Consider the following 22,010-nt stretch of genomic DNA (forward strand, 5'->3'; position numbering starts at 1 on the left):
ATAATGGTGTAGGGTGGGTCCCTAATCCAGTATGATTGGTGTCCTTATAAAGGGGGAAATTTGGACTACAGAAACAGGAATAACATTGTGTAAGATGAAGACAGATCAGAGCCACGCAGAGGCCAAGGAATGCCAAAGATTTCCCGCAAACCACCAGAAGCTATGAGAGGGACATGAAACAAAGCAGCCTCTATAGCTCTCAGAGGAACCAACCACCTTGATTTTGGACGTCTCGTCTACAGAACTCTGAGACAGTAAATTTCTGGTGTTGAAGTCACACAATCTGTGGCACTTTGTTATAGCAGATCTAGCAAGCTAACAGTTATGCCAATGGACTTTACCACCAACCCCCCTTTCCTCTCACCTTTGCAGTTCTGGGTGGATGAATGCGGAATAAACTTGTGCCCATGAAGAAGGAGCTGTCAGATAGCCTCACATCTTAATCCAGTTAAAATTAAAATTCTCATTTCCTCAAAAAGTTCTATTAAAGGTGACATTATATATTTCAGGCACAAAGAAAAGGAGGTGACTTTGATGGGCTCTCTGAAGTTATGCCAAGTAGGTTGCTTCATCTGCCTTCTTTGAGAATATGTCTTTGGTTACTCCAGAGTTTACAGAGAGCTAACATTCAGTTGTTTTTTTTTTCAAGAAACCTGATTTAACCTAACTGTATTAGGATTGGCACTTGATTATGCCGATATAATAATTTGCATGATTTTTAGTGCCATAATTGTTGAAAGCTGATATTAAAATGTTAAAAGTGGCATATCTTATTCAGAGATGTTTAGCACCTTATAATAACAATAATAGTGGGTGCATTATGCAGTAATAATGGAAATTACACTCGCAAAATTGTTGTGGTAATAGAACATTCTAAAAGGCAAGAAATAGATAAAGCACCCTGGAAGAGAAGACCATGTTTTATTCACAGCTTTTTGGCTATCTGCGCTCTGAGGCTGGAAGATAGGAAAGAGCTGTGTCCTCCTCAGTGCTGTGTTTCCCCTGGGCTGCATGATTGAGATCAACCTATATCATTCTGATTGAAGTGGAGAATTCTGTCACTGGATTCAGAAGGGGGTAGGGGAGTGTGGTCATATTTGAAATACATTTTGTAAATGAAAAATGAACTTCTAGAGAAAGCATATATTTGCTATGACTTAACCTAATTATTTTTTCCTAGTTGCTTATAACTTTTGATTAATAGCTTATTTTAAAAATATGTTTAGAAAGAATGTGCTAGGTATGTTGATAGCTTATTTAAAAAATATGTTTGGAAAGAATATGTTAGGCATACTCCCCTATAATTCACCAGTATAGTTTTTAGGTCAATTTTAGGCTGATTAACTTTATCCTGCCCCTGTAATTCTTTAATTTATAGATCACATTCAATATATTCAAACTCAGAGAAAGTCAAGGTGAAAAATGAATCTGTAAAGAAACCTAAGAAATTCTTCACTGTGTGAACTGACACAACAAATGTTGGCTTTGAGTTTTGGATATTTTCTGTATAAATTAGAAAATTTTGTGAAGTTTTGATTTAATATTTCTTTCAGCAGCTTACTTATCCTAATTCAGGAATATTCTGCATAAAACTTCAAAGATTAAACAAAGCCAAGGATGCACCAGGGCAGCACAAATGACAAAAGAATGAAGTAGCTCTGTTGTATCCAAGTCATGAGAATTATTCCAGCCTTGTGTATGTTCCCATGGAACTTGCCTTTGGTCAGTTCCTTTTAGAAAAGAAGATTGTTTTTGTTTTTTAAAACTTTTTCTCTTTGATTTTAGAACCATTGAATTTAAGAAAAAAAGCTGGTTTATGGATATCTAGGCAACCCACTCCAGTGTTCTTGCCTGGAGAATCCCAGGGACAGGGGAGCCTGATGGGCTGCCGTCTATGGGGTCGCACAGAGTCAGATACGACTGAAGCGTAGCAGCAGCAGCAGCAGCAGCAGCTTTTTCCAAGGCCTCTTGATAGACTTGGGGTTGTTACCGTCACTGTTTCCTGGTGGACCAGGAGGTACTGTTCAAGGCAAGAGAGTGAAAGCCTTTCCTGATGGGTCTCAGGATGCTGGGCAAAGATCATTTTCTTAGAGCAATTGTATCTAAACTCGATGTTAACTTCTCCAGTCAATTCTGAAATCACATAAGGAATTTTACCACTGGCAGCCTCATGTCTCAGCTGCAAATGAGAAACTTGTCAAATAGACACGCACTGAGAGAAAGGAGAGGCTGGGGCAGGACTGGTCTTGCTTCTTGTCTATCCTTCTGAAAAGTCACTTTCATGGGCAGGACTTTGGTAACTTCAGTTGGCAGCTTCCTGAAGAGCTGTTTAGGGTTTTGTTGTCACCTCTTGGAACTACAGGCTTTGTTCTATTGCAGTGATTCCCTCCATCTTAATTATTCCAGTTTGTGTCTGAATGTGCTAGCCTTCTTCTGTGTGGTCAAATTATTCCCTTTACTCCCCCTCCCCCCATTTCTTGGCAGCAGAAAAGTCCTTTTTACCAAATCCTTGCCTACCTAGAGGGCTGTTTTGCTGAGATAATGTATGTGGGAAAGTGATTCTTTAGGCTGGAAAGTGCTCTGCTTTCCAGTGTAAAATGGTGATGCTGATAACAATACTTGGACTCAGTGACCCTTATTCCCTCTCCAGCAGCACCTTATTTTCCAAAGCAAAAGCCTTTTAGAAACTCTGATTTACCATTTTTCCTTTTGTGGTTTATGGGAATTCAATTTCATGTCATGATAAAGAACATGGGCCATATAAACAGACTCAATTCATGTTTCACCACTGTCTCTCCAACTGTGTGACCAAGGATGGGTTACTCTCTGGGTCTGATTTCCTCAACTTTAAATAGGGATACACCCTTCCAGAACTGTTGAGAGGAGTAAATGAATATTGCAAGGTGAAGCACTTAGCATAGTGCCAGGATATAGAAGCATTTGGTAAGTAATTAGCTTTCATTGCTTTCTGGAGGTGTCTGGTATTCTGTTATTCTAATGGATTTTGTGCAAAGCCAGCAGAAAGGAAATCCTTCCCATAACTTAATGGCAGACTCTCTCCCATCCTACTTTTCATCCTGTATTCCATCTCACTTGGAATGTGAACTTGTGTTCATTAAATGAACAGGGAATGGTTTTATTAATTTTTTCTTAGAATGCTATACTGGCATATACTTTTTTAAAAAGTCACTGTTAATACTTTTTTTTTTCCCCAAGTCTAGTATTCAGAGAACGGAAAACTCTTCCCCTAGCTTTCAATACTGATGAAATTGGTGGGGGAAAAGGAGTTGTCAAGGTTTTTGAGGTGGTTTCTATAGGCAATGGCCCTCTGCCAGTCCTTCTCTATAGGCCACCGTTCTGCCAGGACTGAGTTCCCCTAAGCAGCATATTGGTTGCTGGGGAGAAACTGTGGACATGGAGGTATATTTGCTCCAGCATTTCCTTCTTGGACATCCATGCCCACTGGGCAGAGAGTAAGAGGGTCCATCATGATTTGTGTGTGGAGTGAGGTTAGAAAATCATAAGTGGCCATTTGAAAAAGACTTCTAACTCTAAAATTTGAAAATTTCTGCTTTTTTGGGAAGCAGCTATATGGTGATGCTCCTGATAGCAATGGTATTTTTAACAATATTTACTGACTCTGCTAATCTCATTTCATCATTTTGTTACAGATTGATGTTCTCAAAGCAGATCTGGAAAGCGCAGAATGGAAAGTTTTGGAAAATCTTATTCTGGAAGATGTCCTCGAACAAATCGGACAGCTCATCTTTGAGATCCATCTCCACTGGCCCGGGTTTGAGGTCAGTGGCAGTGACAGCAAGGTTGTGCGGTTCTGGTACAGCCTCCTCAAAGAGTTAGAACTACAGGATTTCAGGCTTTTTCACAGTTACAAAGATTTATCTAAACCTCAGCTTTTCCTGAAAAAAGATACTTTCAATGCGAGTAGCTGTTATACTCTGGGTTGGGTGAATACAAGATGGAAATAGGACACAGGATCTCATCAAGAACTCAAGGAAATATTTGCAGCAGGAAACATGTCCTTGATTCTAGTTATTGGTTTACTTGTCTAGTCTCCCACTAGCCTGTGACTTGCTTGAGGCAGAGGTTGTGTTATTACCTTTGTAGTACATGTAGCTTGGCACATGGTAGAGAAACAGTTAATACATGTTGAGGGGACAGACATAGGAGTCAACAGCCATCTGCCCAAACCCAGGCTCTTTGCCTATTTGCCTCCAACAGACTGGAAATGCTTGTCTTTCCTCACCTCAATTTGGAAGATAATCCCCCATTTATCTCAGTTTTCCCTAAAATTAATTATGTATCTATAAACCATGAGTTCACCACCATGAAAAAGAAATTATATAACATTTCTATTATTATTGGGTTGATGAGATCCTTAAATATGTAGCCTGCTGTTTAAAATAAGGCCTTTCATTTGCTATTCACTCACCTCTTTCAAGGATTTTCTTGTTCACTGTGTCAATAACATTCTTTACAGCCTTGTAGATTTCAATCATTCCTCCTCAACCTTTGCTGAGGCCATGCTGTGACTTTATAAGAAACACTGATTCTGGTTTCTAGGAATGCAGACACACCAAATTCTGTAACTGAGTAAGAAAGACTAGACTATCATGTTCTTCAAGTCAGGATTCTTTTTATGTTCAGCCTAAATCCCCTCTGTTCCCATGAAACTAAATACAAAACAGAATTTGAGTGTCTTCAAACCCGATTTTTCAACTACAGACTTGCCTATGGTGTCATTTAAAAAAAAATACATTATCTCTAAGATTAAATGAGATTTTCCTTTCTGCCAATTGGCATTCATTGTATGCCTGTGGCCTCAGGGCCAGATGCTCTCTTTTTCCTGGGACAGATACAGTGTGGTAATACCAAACACACTGTATATATTTTATATATTTTAAAAAATTAAGCAGAGAATGCATATTCTCAATAGTGTGAATGATCTCCATCTTTTCTGTCTATAAGAATTAGACATTTACTTCTATAAATGATTTTCAAAAATCCTATTTCAAATAAATTAATTAAATAGTGTAAAAATAAAATTATTACTTTTGATATATTAAATACATCTTCTGGCATTTTCTATATCCCAAGGAACAATAATATATACACTGTTTAAGAAATTTTGGGAGAGCATAGAGTACTGATTACTACTAGACCTTAATTCCTTATCCCCATTGTTTTACCTCCTTCTACTCTAAACATTCCCTGGGTTGGCTTTTTTGGTTTTTGCAGTGGTTCAAAAATATCATTACTCAGGTGAGAAGCCAAATATAATAGAGTTATATCATCTTACTAACTTGAATTCAAAAGGGAATAAGACTTTCTGAATTAGTAGTGATGATTTGTTTTAATATAAATGAGGCTTTTTAAATTAAAACTTACAGGACACTAATAAAAGTCATTGATGTGAGAGGGCCAGCTTGAATAAATTAGCAGTTTAGTTGCTTTCAATGTCTGTAGGTATTTCAAAAGTACAAGTCCATAAAACTCTAAAGTGGTTTATCTTGTTAGTTTGCATGGTATAGCCTCCAAAACAAAGTTAACTTTAGTCCTAATCCTGTTTGGATTATATCATAGATTACCTTTCATTTTTAATAAAAATTTTATACATTAAACACAGTAGATCTTTTTAATTTAAACCTTTTAACCCTTCTTATACACCAAGGTATGAGGTATACTTGGAGAAGGCAATGGCACCCCACTCCAGTACTCTTGCCTGGAGAATCCCATGGACAGAGGAGCCTGGTAGGCTGAAGTCCATGGGGTCACGAAGAGTCGGACAGGACTAAGCGACTTCACTTTCACTTTTCGCTTTCCTGCATTGGAGAAGGAAATGGCAACCCACTCCAGTGTTCTTGCCTGGAGAGTCCCAGGGACGGCGGAGCCTGGTGGGCTGCAGTCTATGGGGTTGCACAAAGTCAGACATGACTGAAGTGACTTAGCAGCAGCAGCAGCAGCAGCATGAGGTATACTGCTTCCCTGGTGGCTCAGCTGGTAAAGAAATCCGCCTGCAATGCAGGAGATCCAGATTTGATCCCTGGCTTGGGAAGATTCCCTGGAGAAGGGAGTGGCTACCCACTCCAGTATTCTTGCCTGGAGAATTCTATGGACAGAGGAGCCTGGCAGGCTACCGTCCATGGGGTCATGAAGAGTCAGACCTGACTGAAGCAACTAAGCACATGAAGTATACTAATTCTAAGAGTCTAGTATGATTAGGTTTTAGATGTATTCATACTCATACCAGGGTTCCTAATTCATGGTCTTGAAGATTAAGAACATTACTGAAAGCTCCCTTTGTACAGCTTAAGTTACCACTTATTCCAGATTGGTGGTACAAAACATTGACTTCATCACACTATATCCATCTATATATATATCTGAAGCAAGAATGGATGTACTGTTGAGAAAAAAATAAAGACAAACTCAAAATAAATCACAAACACACCCACCCACACCCACCTACTTAGGCAGCCTGTTCAATAGTTATTTGTATTTATTTTATGCTTTTTTCTAAGACTGTCCTTCATTCCCTTCATAGATAGTTTGAAATTTGTGATGAATATTCTGACTGTTGCTATGGTTTCCCTGCTTCTAGAATTATTATGCTTATTGTGTGGGCCAGGGTTTTTTAACCCGAGTGTTATTTCCATTTGGGTTGGATAATTCTTTGTTGGGGGAGGGAAGGAGGGCCATTCTGTGCATTGTAGGATGTTGGGCAGCATCCCTGGCCCTCACCCTGGAGGCCAGGGCCACCACAAAAACAAGACAAACAAAATGCAAAAAACAAACAAGCAGAATCAAGAGCTGCTATTTTCTGAGAGCTTACTATGTGCCTAATACTGTGCATAGATTATTCCTAATTCTCCAAACAACACTATAAGGAAGTGCAATTTTTCCAATTACACAGGTAAGGAAACTCTGAGAGGTTAAGTAGCTTATTTAGATTATTCTAATGGTGGAGCAGTTCACATCTCAGCCTGTCAGACCCCAAAGCCCATGCAGATCCCTCCACAGGGCTGCTTCAATAGCTTTTGACAAATGCAAGGACACATTTTTGCCTCCCGGTTAGTAAATGGGAAGAAAAGTCTACTAATATACCAGGACCAGACCTGTAATCTGTTAGAGAGGGGATCATTTTTGTAGCAGGCAGGTTTAAACAATCTATTCAATTAAAATATGTCCACCAAATGGAAGCTTACTGAAAAATATGGGGTCCCCAAACTTCTCTGACAATATATTCAGGTTGCCAAAAAGATCTTGCAAGGCTTGGAAGTGACTCTTGGCCCTGGCTGGTCCCACATGGCTTCTGGATTTCAAGAAGGGCCCAGTCACTTGGAAGTATAGCTTGCATTTCCTTTGTTTCAAATTCGCCTTTGACTTTCAGATATATGAACTCAGATGTGACTATCTGTGACACACATCTCTTAATTAATTCCTACCAGAGTTAATAAATGAATCTGAAAATACAAATTTAATAATGCTCTTATCAAATGATTCTGTTTTAGACGAAAGACATATGAGGATGTAAGAGTCAGAGGTCAACCTTTAGGCACGAAGTCTACGTCACAATCTGAGATTAAAGTCAAAGAAAAACAATTTCCTCATTCTCCTTTTTCTTAGAATGATTGTATTTTATGTAGTTATAATAGGTTATCAATAAATATTTGTAACTATTTGACATGTTCAAATAAAGGGAGCTAGGAAGACGTAAACAAACTTCTGTTAGACTAAAGGTCCACTAGTCTTTGCATCAGGCTAGAACAAAAGCAAATTTATGAATTTACAGTGTTTAGTTCAAATCAGTTATTCATGTAAGCATTTCTGCTTTGGCTATAAGATTTTATTTATTATATACTAAATACTATGCAAGATTTGTGTTTCCTAAATACTACATGTTTGGATTTTGTAAAGCTTGAATTAATACCAGGGAACCAGCTTCATCATCATATTTCTCCAGATGAAAAATGAAGGCCTCATTGAAACAGATAATTCTATTGCTACTTGACCATACAATGGTACCTACAAGCTTAATTATGTAATATAATTCTCTTCTTTTAGCGATGTTTATGTTTGCCCTTAAGCAATAACATAATTCTTTTTTGTACTAGCCAATTGCTGTTTCTTTGTTAATTCAGTACATTTAATTATATGCTAAAATATGTTCCTGTTTCTCACATTTAAAGAGGTATTTGAACGTACCACATGAAATTGTAACCCAAAGATTCGATATATTCTTAAACCGCCTAAATTTAGAAATTATAGAAATTCTTTTATTGTATTTCTGTCCTTAAGTGAATCAAGCAAGCTAAATATTGTCATACTTAATGTTCAGCACAATACAGGGAAATACGAGTTCTCAACAAATACCTGTTAAAACTAATGCTGTGTTAAACTAGCAGCTTCATATTCTCATAAAATATTTTAAGTTTTTCTTAGTGATAGGTTTTGTGAAATAAGATTGTCTGAAATAGTAAGGGATTTTTTTTTCCTGCCAAGTTTAAACTCTAATCTAAACGACTATTTTAATAGAGAAGCTTAGTATGTATATGACAGATATGCAATTAATATGTATCAAGGAGCTAAGTTGGTCAATGACTGTGGTCCTGAGTCCCCCAGTGGTTCTCTTCCACTGCAGCTCCTCCCACAAGACCCTTAGACCACCCCAAGATCAAGCAATTAGTGCACAGCACAATAGGCAGTCTCCAGGACCCTGCCCCCTCCCTGTATTTAGCTTCTATTCTGCTTTATGTCCTACATTTCTGGTCATTAGATATTCTGACATCACCCCTAGGTAGGTCTATATCATATAATATCCAAAAGTCTAAGTGAGTTCTATAACATAAGTGAGAGACCACAATTTTGTATCAATACAAATAAGCTGTCTCTACAAGAAAGTATTATTTTTTCAAGGATTGATGCCAAATCAAACATTGTTTCCTCAGGGACCCCCCCCTTACAGAAGGCCCCCAGTTATGTTTGCCTACAATGTCTTCTGGGCTTCTCTGGTGGCTCAGCAGTAAAGAAGCCGCCTACAATGCAAGAGACTGCCTGCAAGGCAGGAGACGTGGGTTCAAACGCTGGGTTGGGAAGATCTGGAGAAGGAAATGCTACCCACGCCAGTGTTCTTGCCTGGGAAATCCCATGGTCGGAGGAGCTTGGCGGGCTGCCGTCCACTGGGTCTCAAGAGCTGGACGCGACTTGGCGACTAAACCGCTACCACCACCACCGTGTCTTCTGTGCTCCCCAGCTTCACACTCCTTTTTCTTTCATGGGTCTGCTTATGTGACGACTTTCCCTCCATGAGGGTAGGAGCCATGTCTGTATCGCCAGTGCCCACCATGGCACCTGCTAGGTCAAATGTGCTCCATAAATATTGTTGAAGACGAATATAAAGAAAGCTATCTCACATAGGATTTTTCAGTGAAATTATTTCATCATCTGTCATTTGACTTTTTTTCTGATATTAAAAATATCTTTGGAATTTAGATGACTCACTCTCTCTCATTTTGGTTAAGACACAAGTCCTTTTCTTGACATGGTTGTTTATTACACTATTTGCAGTAGTCCTCTTTCTTGATTAAAGATGCTAACTTGAAGATCTTTCTTGACCCTGGGGACTTGAGAGCTATATAATAATTGAGTCAAATAAATACAATAATAATTAAAGGCTCAAGTATTGTTGAGCTTCTCTGGTGGCTCAGAGGTTAAAGCATCTGCCTGCAACGTGGGAGACCTGGGTTCGATCCCTGGGTCAGGAAGATCCCCTGGAGAAGGAAATGGCAACCCACTCCAGTATTCTTGCCTGGAGAATCCCATGGAGGGAGGAGCCTGGTGGGCTACAGTCCACCGGGTCACAAAGAGTCGGACACGACTAAGCGACTTTACTTTCAAGTATTGTTAGAAGTTATCCTAGGATACTAAACCTGTCTACCTTTCTCATTCCTCATTGTCTTGTCTTTTTTTTTTTTTTTTAAACAGAGAACAACTTTTTAGAGTCAGTGTGTTAGATCACAACTCACAGTACCATGGAGAATATTTTTCAGTTTATGAGAGAAAGAAAGTATGATGATGTAAGGCTACTTCTGTCAAGGGCAGGGGCAGGCATTCCTATAAAAGTGATTAAAACCACAGTTGTTTTTTAGGACAAAAAATATTAAGGTAGTTTTTCAAAGAGTAAAAAGGAGAGAGAGCATATTATGTTCTCCAGGCTATTTGACTGAAGTCAGAAAAGTCCTTCCCAGCACAGTTACCATTTGGTCTAACTCTAGTGGAACAGGTTGTTAGAATGTTTTTTAGTTACAGGTTCTGTTTTACCAAAGGATGAAATAAACACAGTCTATTAACTACCTCAGAGAAAGCAAGCTGGAAGCCACAAAAATCACAACACAAATATGACAATTTTAAAATACACAATTAAGTGGGCAGTATGTAGAGGAGACAGGATAGAGGGATGAAGGGAGAAAGATTCTGACCCTGCTGCTAACTAGCTGTGTGATACCAAGCAATTCATCACCCTTATTGGCCTATTTTATCTTAGGTTGGAATATTTGATTTCTAAGGTTTCTTCTAGTTTAAGAATCTCATTATTCTAAGATTTTTGTGATTAGAGAAGGCTTAGACAGTAGTTAGGTACTTTCTTGATTTGTGTGCTCTAAAAGGGAAGTCTTAGGATAAATTCAAGAGAAACCAAATGATATGTTTATTCACAAGAAAAGGCCCATTAAAGATGAATCCAAGAGCCATCATAGCTCTCCAGTCATCAAGTGAAGTACCCTTAGGTAAAGTACCTTTTTAGGTAACACACTTAAGCTCCCAAGGTTCTAAAAACCAGAATGTTTCAGACTGCACTTGTTTATACTTCTGTGGTTTTAGAATGTTCTAACAAAGTGGCAATATCCAAAGATACTCGATTAAGGATGGATTTTCATGGTGATCTTTCTGTATGTATATGTGTGAATAGATATGTATGCATGTGTCTACACATATACACACACGTTTCTGTACATATATGAATGCCCAAGAAAGAAAAACCTTCAGACACAATAAGTTCAGAGGGACCCTAGACCCTGAGATTAGCAGGAACCGACAGCAGGAACTGCAGTGGTCTTACTCAGTATACCAGTGAGGGCCAGGGGCCTAAAGCATGAGATAAGGCTTGCTGTTCGGCGGGCAGGATTGGAGCTGATACCTGTAGCAGTGGGACCTTTGGAGGGTGACAATCTCAATGGAGGAGAGTTCTAATAAAGGACCTCTATCCCCCTTCTTCCAAGCACAAGGAAGTCTACCCTTCCTGTAGCTCTGTAGAAAATCAAACTTTGTTCTAAGAATTTGAAACCTTCAGTCTGTTTAAGAAATTGAATTTATAATCACATGGTTTGGAAATCCATAAGCTGAAAAATTTAGATAAAAAACTGGTTCTAGGGGGTGATGCCTCAGAGCAATCTTTTGCTAGGTCATTCATTTATCCACTGATCAAGTAAATATTTGATAACATGAATTTTGAGCCAAGTGCTATGATGGAATCTTCTTTCCATTGGCTCCTCTCTTCTTCTTAGGTCCCCTTAGTATCTGCCTTGTTTATACTGTATTTCATCAGTAATTTTATGATCCATTAAGAAAGAATGCTGCCAATTAAATTATCACACATCATTGAATTTAAGATATAGCTCTATTTCAAAGATGACAAAAATGAGAAAAACATCATTGTTGATGAAAAATAGCATCAGTGTTCCCTAGGTCTCTTTGAGACCCAAAGTTAATACTGCTGATGGATATTTTGACCTGGATGGCACTTCACACTTCCCTCTCCATACCTGAATTCATTATGGTTCCCTAATCATCCACTACTTTCTTCTGAATTCTGTTTCTCAGTAAGGGGCACCATCTCCAGGTGGTTCTCAGTCCACATTCAGTATTTTTCAAGTAGAGTCTCTATAATTGTTGCTGGTGTTGCAATCCTTACAGCTACCATAGGGTTTGTTATTTCACTGTCCATGTTTTCTTCCAGGTAATTAATAGCTAAGAACATCAACCAGCCTCACAAGGCATCCTCAAAAATCACTCTATACTTTCATCCTTAGAGAAGTGCCTGTTTGATACTACTCCATGTTCCTTATCTTAAAAATGGCTCCTTATTAAGGACGAAATATTCCCAGCTTGTGCTTCACTATGTAAATATTCATTAAACTTTCTAGCAAAGCATCATTACTATCCTTAACTTTTAGGAAGATAATCTGTCTTGGGTGTGACAAAAGGGTTGCAGTGAGGAAAAAGAGCCAGATGGTAATCACTTATTTCCAGTCACAATATGATCTTGAAATTTTTAATGCTGGAAAAGAACCCCACACATTTGTGTACTCTAAAATGGGTGCAATCAAGACTCAGTGGCACCAACTGAATAAATATGGACTGTGTTAAAACTTACTCTGTGTGCTCTGAGGGCATTGTCTTGTATTTTTGTCACTTATTTAGGATAAGCCCATTAATATACTATACTCACCTTTAAAGCATCATTTCTCCCTGGAAAAACTGAAGTGAAAGTGAAAGTCGCTCCATCATGTCCAACTCTTTGTGACCACAAGGAGCCCATGGAATTCTCTAGGCCAGAATACTAGAGTGGGTAGCCTTTCCCTTCTCCAGGGGATCTTTACAAGCCGGGGATCAAACCCAGGTCTCCCGCATTGTAGGCAGATTCTTTACCAGCTTAGCCACCAGAGAAGCCCAAGAATACAAGAGTGGGTAGCTTTTTCTTTCTCCAGCGCATCTTCCCGACCCAGGAATTGAACCAGGGTCTCCTCATTGCAGGCAGATTCTTTACCAACTGAGCTATCAGGGAAGCCCACAAAAAGGACCCATTTAAAATCTGCAAATGGTTTAATCTGGTGTCTCAGAGCTGAGACTCAAAAGGAGACTAAGAACAAAAATTTTGATAACACTTTCTACAAAAAAGCTTTATTTAAAAATACCATCTTTTTAAAAAAAGAGACAACTTTTATATATAGTTCCTTAGTTTAGAAACAGATAAAAACAATAAAATAAACCCAGATTTAGAAGTTATGATTTGTAACATATATAATACTGGTCCTGAACAAGACAGTTCAAATGTATGATTAATTCTTTGTCCCATCACATTTCAGTAATTCACATTTCTTAAAACCAGTGGTTGGGACTACAGAAAAGCTCCTGATTGAATTTTTTCCTCTTCAGGAAATGGCAGCCACCCTTCCCAACAGATCAAGAAATAGAAATGGCAGCAGCAAGGCAGTGTATTATTTCTTTGAGTGCTGTATCCAAAATACACCTCTACCACTTTTATTCTCTTTTTAAATTTTATTTGAAATTTATATGTGGCTATAGCACCTGGTCATCTATACCAGGTCTTTTTAAATTTTAATGTTTAAAAATGGAATTTCAAAGGGCATGGAGCATGAATTGCTCTTGATAGCACAGGACTCAGGGCTAATGGTCCTAGGATATCAACATTCAACAAGATTCTGGTCTCCAAGTCAGCAGTCTGAGCAGCTATGAGCCAATCTTTTATCGCATGGCACTGAAATATTTCACACTACATTCAAACATCTGACATAGATTTGTAAAAAAGAAAAAAGAAAGGAGAAATGGCTTGTCAAACTAAAGTGCTATTAGCTACTATATTTAAGAAGCTATCTTGATTTCACAATTTGAAGTAAAAAAAAAATCTTTTTTAAACCAATCACAGTCCTTGCTTCTCAAATTAGGAACCCATCTTTCCAGAGTGTCAATTTTACCCAAAGATTTGGAAAGAAGTTTAACATTTTTCTAATCTTAAAAAGTTCTATTACATATATTCATAAGCAAAATCAGATTAGTTTTCAAGATAAAACATACAGCTTCAGAGAAATTACAGGCTGACATTTTGAACTATGTTCTCACATCCAATCTCCTATGAGTATTTCAATAGTAACATTTGTGAAACAGTGACCTAGGAGACCCTGACTTCTGAAAGTGTAGCCAGGTCCTTACCGGACAGTAAATACAAATACAATTCAAAGTCTTGATTCATTCTCTTGAGCTCCATTTTCAAAAATAATGTGATTCTCTGATTATATATAGTCCTGTCTATACTGATCAAGAAGAAAGCCAAGGAAAGAACTCTGCACTGATTTTTATTTTACACTGTTTAACAATTAGAGAAATGCTGCAGTCAGAGAAGATTGCTGGCTTACAACTAAATAGACACAACATAAGTAATAAAAAATAATGGGACTCCTGAATCCAAAAGATTAGAATTGACCCATGGAAAAGAATGGGAACAGTAATTGTGGGTGGTTTTTATCCTTCTTTCAGATTCACATTAAATCATATCATCCCTGATCTTTCCTTTCTGTTGAAGAGGTAATCCACTAGGGATTCCTTCTCAGCTCCAAAAAGTTCCTTTTAGTACATCATAGGGGTAAACCCAAACTGCCTGCCAGCAATAACCACTTGTCAAATGTAAAGTCAGTGGTCATTCTCTGTATAAATAACATCTATAAAGAACAAAACAAAGTGGCTAATGAAATTATATGAGCCAAATTTACAAAGTTTTTTTTTAACAATGGTTCAACTTCGTAAGGCCATGTAAGAAAATCATAACCTGTAAATCAAGTTGTCATCCAACACCTTTAATAATTAAATATAGTTAAATATGATATTGGATCAAAAATGATCCTAGTTTAAGGATTAATCCCATTAATCCCACAATTTAATGAGACCATCCCAACCACAAGTTATGACTTTAGATGTTTCATGAGGATGCCACACTGCACCTATACACACTTTATCGTGAGCTTTAAATCTACTGTAGAGTTTTGTGGTCTTCCAGTCCCAGATGTTTAACTTTCCATTTCCATCTCCTGAAATCACATAGCTGTAATGAGAAGAAAAATAAATTCAAATAATTCAAGCACCTTAAAATGGTAAACAAGATGAGGAACAGAGAAAGAGTTTATATTTCTTATTCTAACATAAATCAATGTGGCTGTATAATACTTGAATAATAAGGTAGTGTATAAAGCAGGCTATAATTTAATCTGTCAAAAAACTTCCCCCCTGAGTGACCAATCTAAGAGAGAAAAATTACTTTCAACTTGGAAAACTGGGAGACCCATGGGCCACAGTGAATGCAGTATCACAGTCACTCTCTAAGACAGTCAGAAACAGTGTAAAGGGGTCAATTTCACACACATGTAGACCACGCACACACACATGCAGAGCACGCACACACATGCAGAGCACGCACACACATGCAGAGCACGCACACACATGCAGAGCACGCACACACATGCAGAGCACGTACACACATGCAGACCACGCACGCACACGCAGACCACGCACGCACATATAGACCACGCACGCACACGCAGACCACACACACACATGCAGACCATGCCATATAGACCACGCACGCACACGCAGACCACGCACGCACATGCAGACCATGCACGCACGCAGAGCATGCGCACATATGCAGACCATGCACGCACACGCAGACCATGCACACACACGCAGACCACGCACGCACACGTAGACCACGCATCCACATGTAGACCATGCACACATATGTAGACCATGCACGCACATGTAGACCATGCACACACATGTAGACCATGCACACACATGTAGACCCATTCAACTACCATCTTTGTAATTATTTTTGGCTCCAAAAGCTTCTGAATATGTCCAAGACTCATTCAAAGGTAGGAGTCTAAGTGCCAATTACCAGGATAAACATACAATTTTACAGGAATTTCTGAATTAGTGACACCCATATATTTTAGCTAACAACAGTGGAATGAATACAGAGTTTCACTCTTAGAAAGGCTCTAGGCTTCAAAAATCTAGTGTGAGAAACAGTCAGAGGCTGGATTTGAGGCTTTAGCACAGAAAAGTTGTAGTGAAGTTGTTAACTTCAACCCCACAATACAGGATTAATTCCTCTGGGGCTCATTAAATCACAGCAATATAGTGATTATAGTCCTCTCAGCCTTGCTTAGAAAAGCAGAAAGAAAGAAAGACATTGCCTATATGGACAGGGACTCTATGTGCTTAAAGGGCACAGAACTAACAATGTAGAGAGATATACTGAAGAACTTAAAAAAAAAGCGCCAAATATAACTGTCTTAATTTGTTCTTGTCTTTTATCTGGCATTTAGACAATCTGAACAGTTCTCATACAATTACATATATAAAAGTGATTTGTACAGCATTACTATTTGTATAGTAGTAGTTTATATCATCATATATGAATATGGGAATAAATGAGAAATTTTAAACTTACCTCATGTCTGGTGAAAAGTCTACTTGACAAGCATAGCCTGCTACCATATGGCCCTTAAAAATTTTCTTCTTATTCAATCTAAATCTGTTCTGTGCTCCAAAAATTAAGATTTGGTTGTCCATTGATTGGCACGCTAGCCATTTCCCTGTAAATTTAATAAATGAGACATTTTAGAGGAAGATTGAAAATTTTAAAAAGACTTTTATTTAAGTAGGATCAGTCATTAATATTATTTTGTTCCCAACTACTATATAATAATAGGAAAATAAATTTACCATACTTCCTGTGAAGTGTTACAGATCTGTTGAAAGTGAGAAATATTTGTATTTTATAGAGTAAGGGATTTTGCTCATAAAATCTTGTATCATTTAGCATTTTTCCTATAAAAACTTTCTTCTGTTTAAATAAGGATAAATAAAAACTTCCTGAGTTTAGCATTAATAAAACAAAATTAAATTTTATGAAATGAAATGAATTTGTAATAAACATAAATAATAGAACCATGGAGAGAAAAAGACTATTTGTGTTAACTATGGAAAGAGGAAAGATGAACTCCAGGTGAGAAAACCTAGGATTATTAAATAAAACTGTATAAAGATATGATAAAAACAGCTTTAGTAACTTTAGTAAAAAAAAATTTTAGTAAAACAATTTTAGCAATGCTGTAGTAACACAATGCTTTTTAAAAAGTTTTATTGAAGTAATAGTTGATTTACAATGTAGCATTTAATTTCTGCTATATAGCAAAGTGACTGATATACATATATTCTTTCCCATTATGGTTTATCAAAGATATTGAATATAGTTCCCTGTGCTATACAGAGGACCTTACTGTTTATTCATTCTGTTATATAATAGTTTGTATCTGCTAATCCCAAACTCCCACACCCTCCCCCCATGCCCCTTGGCAACCACAAGTATGTTCCCTACCCCTGAAAATACATTTTTGTTTTATATATATATTCGTGTTCTATTTTAGATTTCACATATGTGTGATATCGTATAGTATTAGTCTCTCTTTTTCTGACCTACTCCATTTAGTATGATAATCTCTTTTGTTATTTAGTCACTAAGTCATGTCTGACTCTTTTTGAGACCCCATGAACTGTAGCCCACTAGGCTACTCTGTCCATGGGATTTCCCAGGCAAGAATGCTAGAGTGGGTTGCCATTTCCTTCTCCAGGGCTTCTTTCTGACAGAGTCTAAACTTGCATTGAGCCACCAAGGAAGCCCATGATAATCTGTAGGTCCATCTGTTCTGTGCAATAGCATCATTTCACTCCTTTTTGTGGCTGAGTAGTATTCCACTGTATATATGTACCACATCTTCCTTATCCATTCATCTGTCAATGGACATTTAGGCTGTTTCCATGCCTTGGGAATTGTGCAGCCATGAATACAGTTTTGTCTGGGTATATGACCAGGGGTGGGACTGCTGAATCATATGGCAACTCTATTTTTAGTTTTTTGAGGAAACTTCATACTGTTTTCCGTAGTGGCTGCACCAATTTATATTCCCACTAACAGTGTAAGAGTCACCTTTCCTCCATACCCTCTCTAGCATTATTTATAGATTTTTAATGACATCCATTCTGATTGGTGTGAGGTAGTACCCCACTGTAGTTTCTGATTTGCACTGCTCAAATAGTTAGTGATGAAGAGCATCTTCTAATGTGCCTATTGGTCATCTGTATGTCTTGTTTGGAAAAATGTCAATTTAGGTCTTCTGCCCATTTTTTTGATTTGGGCCACATTGCTTTTATCTACCCAGGATTCACCAAAACCACTAGAGTCTAAACTGAAGTATCTTTGCATCCTATATATTACAGACATGATAAAGAATGACTCTAACAATGTTCACAGTCAGACTAGGTAAGTGGCCTTGTTCAAGATGGGCACAGTATTGGTGACAGATTGTTTAAAAATACACTGTATGGAATGTAGATGCACAAATGTGACTGTATACAATATGGTGATTATCAGAACAGCACCCTGTGAGGTTGCTCTTCTCATGAAGATCATAGGACACTTGACGAATGTCCACCGATTTGCCTATGGTAGATGCTTTGACTGGAAGAGCAAACTCTTTCTTGCTCCCTCTTCCTTGCTCTAGTCTCACAGCAGCTACATGAGCTGACAGTGGCTTTGATGACCATGCTGCCCAAACATAAGGTCCTCTACTTTAATATCCCCAGGTAAAATTATATCAGTGTATCTGTAGTGCTTGTACTTAAAAGGCAATGAATTACTGAATAGAAAATGATATTAAGCAGACTTAAATTTTAAATTTTTGCCTGAGAAAATCCTTTATGGTGAATTGCTAAGGTGTTCTCATATAAGGAACCAGAACAAAATTACCTATTCCCCAAAAGAAAAAGAGCTCACAGTAAATCACTAAATGAGTTGCTGAACATGATTCTGTTGGAAGAATTATTTAAAAAAAAACCAAAAACAAAAACACAAAATCCTAATTCTCAGATGGAAGTCCTCAGATGCTCGGGCAATGTTGCAAATCATTGTTTCTTTTATTTTTACCTTTTTTAAAAAAATAAAGAGAATGGGTGAGGTGACTCATACATGAAAATCAATGATTATTCCTACTATACAAGTATGGCACTGTGACAGACTACCCCCAGGAGGGAATGGCCAAGGCTCTTTTGAAAACAGAAATCACACAGTATCTTAGAAGCTCATTTAAAAACACTATCTACTAACTCACCATTTGGAGACAAAGTCACTGCAGGCATTGAGTGCATACTGGGTTCTGCTATATACTTGAAATCCACAGGGATATCCCTAAAAATTAAAAATAACATATCAGAATAGTAACTTTTAAAAGTACTTTTAGAAGAATAATCTCTGAAACAAAAGAGATGCTCTTGAAATTATATATTTAAAGTTTCATGAAACTTCCTGGAGGAAGGAAAACCACGAAATGACATTCTATTATTATAAAGCTTTTACTTATACAAATGACTTTCCATGATACTTACAAGTGTCAGTGATTTAGTTTCCTACCACTATTTGATTTTAACTTTGCCCTTTATGTTAAAAAATAATCTGTTATTATAAGTTCTTTAATAATGAACTCATCTAAAAATGTACCATGGTAGACAGAAGCAAGATGTCTGAGGCAAGGCTGCAGGGAAGTATTCTTTTACCTGCCAATCAACCATAACTCGGCGCTCTGCAAGCAGGTTCAAGTGCTAAAGAGCCTTCAGCAATGCAAGTAGATGGTAGGCAAAGCTGTTCAGGGATCTGAAAGCAGGTCGAGCCCATCCAGAAATCTCATAATTTCTGGCAGATTAAGCACCTGAACATCTTCTATTTTCAGCTTACATGTAAAGTATTCCAAATGTGTACAGTATGGAAGAAAAAACATTAAACATTTTTTCTTATGAGAATAAAAGAATAATTACAAAATAAAAAAGAATAAAATGAAAACAATAAAAATTCAAAACTAGTCACCTAAATCTAAAACCATCCAAAGTTCTAAGTGTCTTTTCATTTTTAATACTCTCCATGATAATAATAATAAAAAAAAAAATTCAGTAGTTCTGAAGGATTTTGGTCTTGCTACTTTTCATGAGATATCAGAAATGTTTTTTTATAGAGTAATGTGTGGGGAATGTAATCTGATGAATAATACAAAATGTAAAGCAGCAATTTCAATTTCAAACTATGGTTCAAGTTCAAAGACTGATTAATTAGAAAACAACAATGACAATAATAATCATATGCCTTTTAAGTAAGGATCTTCTGTATCCATCTATCACCCCTTTAGTTGAAGAAGTAAACAACTAGAAAAAAACTCTGTCACAGTCTTTTGTTGGAGGAAAACATTTTCTGGTATAACCTGAGAAACAGTAATATTTATCAAATCTCAAACCCTTTATACCTCTAAATAACAGTGAGAAGTGACTTCAAAATGATCCAAATATACTGAGACGGGCTTAATCTTAAAAAGGTTCAACTGCTTTTCCTTTCTCATGTTTATTATTAGTAGTTGATAATTTTATAACATGATTTTAAAAACTAAGAGCATTCTGTAAAGTTAACAATACTACAGGTTCATTATCAATCCATGTTTTACTAAAAGTAAAAAAATTTAAACAGATCCCTTATTTCAAGGACTCCTGATACAATGAGCTCTACAACAAGAGATTCTCTATATAAAGAATCTGAACACCTATGAACTTCATAATCACTAGTAAAAATGCTAGGTATAGTTCTATTTAATAATACTATATTCTAATTAGAAATTATAAATCAGTATAATAAGCTTGTAATATGCCACAAATAGGGCTTCCCTGGTAGCTCAGCTGGTAAAGAATCTGCCTGCAATGTGGGAGACCTGGGTTCAATCCCTGGGTTGGGAAGATGCCCTGGAGGAGGGCATGGTAACCCACTCCAGTATTCTTGCCTGGAGAATCCCCATGGTCAGAGGAGCCTGGTGGCCTCCATTCCATGGGGTCGCAAAGAGTTGGACACGACTGAGTGACCAAGCACAGCACAGCATGTTACAAATAATCTTCAGCTTGGAAATGAAATCATAATAATAAAAAACCCTAACAAAAATGTATGACATTTTAAAGATAAAAGAGTAGTGCCAACCTCTGAAATTTTCTTTTAAAAACATTTTAACAAAAATAAATGCCTTTGGGAGAAAACATGCCTATGACAGCTCATGATATAGGATACCACAAGATGCTCAATATCTAATTACATCTCCTGTTCTCCTTTAAAACTGTGTAATAGGCTTAGTTTGTATGATATTGTTTAAGAAAACCAACTTTCCTTTGGATAAACCAGGAGGATGCATATTATGCTAAGTGAAATAAGTCAGACAGAGACAGACAAATACTACATGGTATCACTTATTTGTGCAATCTTTAAAAAAAATAAAGTCAAACTCATAGAGAGTAGACGGTGGCTGCCAGGGGATGGGTGGAGGGGTGAGTAGGGAATTAGGCAAAGCTAGCAAAAGGGTGCAAACCCTTAGCTGTACGATGAATAAGGTCTGATGTTCTAGTGTATACCATGGTGGCTATTGTTGATAATACTGTACTGCATAACTGAAATTTGCTAGAGGAGTACAAACTAAGTGTTCTCACCAAACAAAAAGTAAATATGTGAGGTGATGGATATGTTAATTAACTCAGTATGAAAGAGTTAATTAATTCTTTCACACTGTATATGTGTATCGATCATTATGTTGTACACTTTAAATACATTATAATTTTATTTATACCTCAATAAAACTGGGGAGAAAACAGAAAAGAAAATTTCTAGAACTAGATTGATCTGAGTTTAAATTCTGGCTCTTTCAAGTTTCATGGGAACTTGGGAAGATTACTTAATGTATCTCAGTTTTCTTACCTATAAAACAGGAAAAGCAAATATACTTGTCTCATAAGATTACTTGCCCATTAAATGAAATAGTTCAGGCGAAATGCTTAGTGTGCCTGGGACACAGAAAGAGCTCAATAAATGTAACATCATTAATAATTATGACAATAATGATTTTCTTAGATATCTAGTCTGTGCCAGGCACTGTGCTGGTGTTGGAGACAGATGGAGAGTTGAGGCAGTTCTTTCTCTCATGGTTAAGAACTTGTCAGGATACAACACTGTAAATAAACTATACTTAAAAAATACATATATACGCCTCACCCTGTAAAAAAAAAAA

At 37.2% G+C, this 22,010-nt stretch overlaps 2 protein-coding genes across 2 annotated transcripts in view; one reads left to right on the plus strand and one right to left on the minus strand.

Annotated features, from left to right (window-relative positions):
- METTL24 (methyltransferase like 24) overlaps window positions 1-5,643 on the plus strand; it is a 124,109-nt gene extending 118,466 nt beyond the window's left edge. The window contains exon 5 of the mRNA XM_040238507.1: window positions 3,672-5,643. Within this exon, the coding sequence (XP_040094441.1) occupies window positions 3,672-3,986 (315 nt within the window). The 3' untranslated portion in view covers window positions 3,987-5,643. The remainder of the gene's footprint in view (window positions 1-3,671) is intronic.
- A 4,337-nt stretch (window positions 5,644-9,980) lies between these two features.
- CDC40 (cell division cycle 40) overlaps window positions 9,981-22,010 on the minus strand; it is a 49,805-nt gene continuing 37,775 nt past the window's right edge. Inside the window, exons 13-15 of the mRNA XM_040238508.1 lie at window positions 19,041-19,117; window positions 16,322-16,466; window positions 9,981-14,911 (exon numbers count right to left, since the gene is read on the minus strand). Coding sequence (XP_040094442.1) covers window positions 14,734-14,911; window positions 16,322-16,466; window positions 19,041-19,117 — 400 coding nt within the window. The 3' untranslated portion in view covers window positions 9,981-14,733. The remainder of the gene's footprint in view (window positions 14,912-16,321; window positions 16,467-19,040; window positions 19,118-22,010) is intronic.

Source organism: Oryx dammah, unplaced genomic scaffold, assembly GCF_014754425.2.
Source record: "Oryx dammah isolate SB20612 unplaced genomic scaffold, SCBI_Odam_1.1 HiC_scaffold_4, whole genome shotgun sequence".
Lineage (NCBI taxonomy): Eukaryota > Metazoa > Chordata > Mammalia > Artiodactyla > Bovidae > Oryx > Oryx dammah.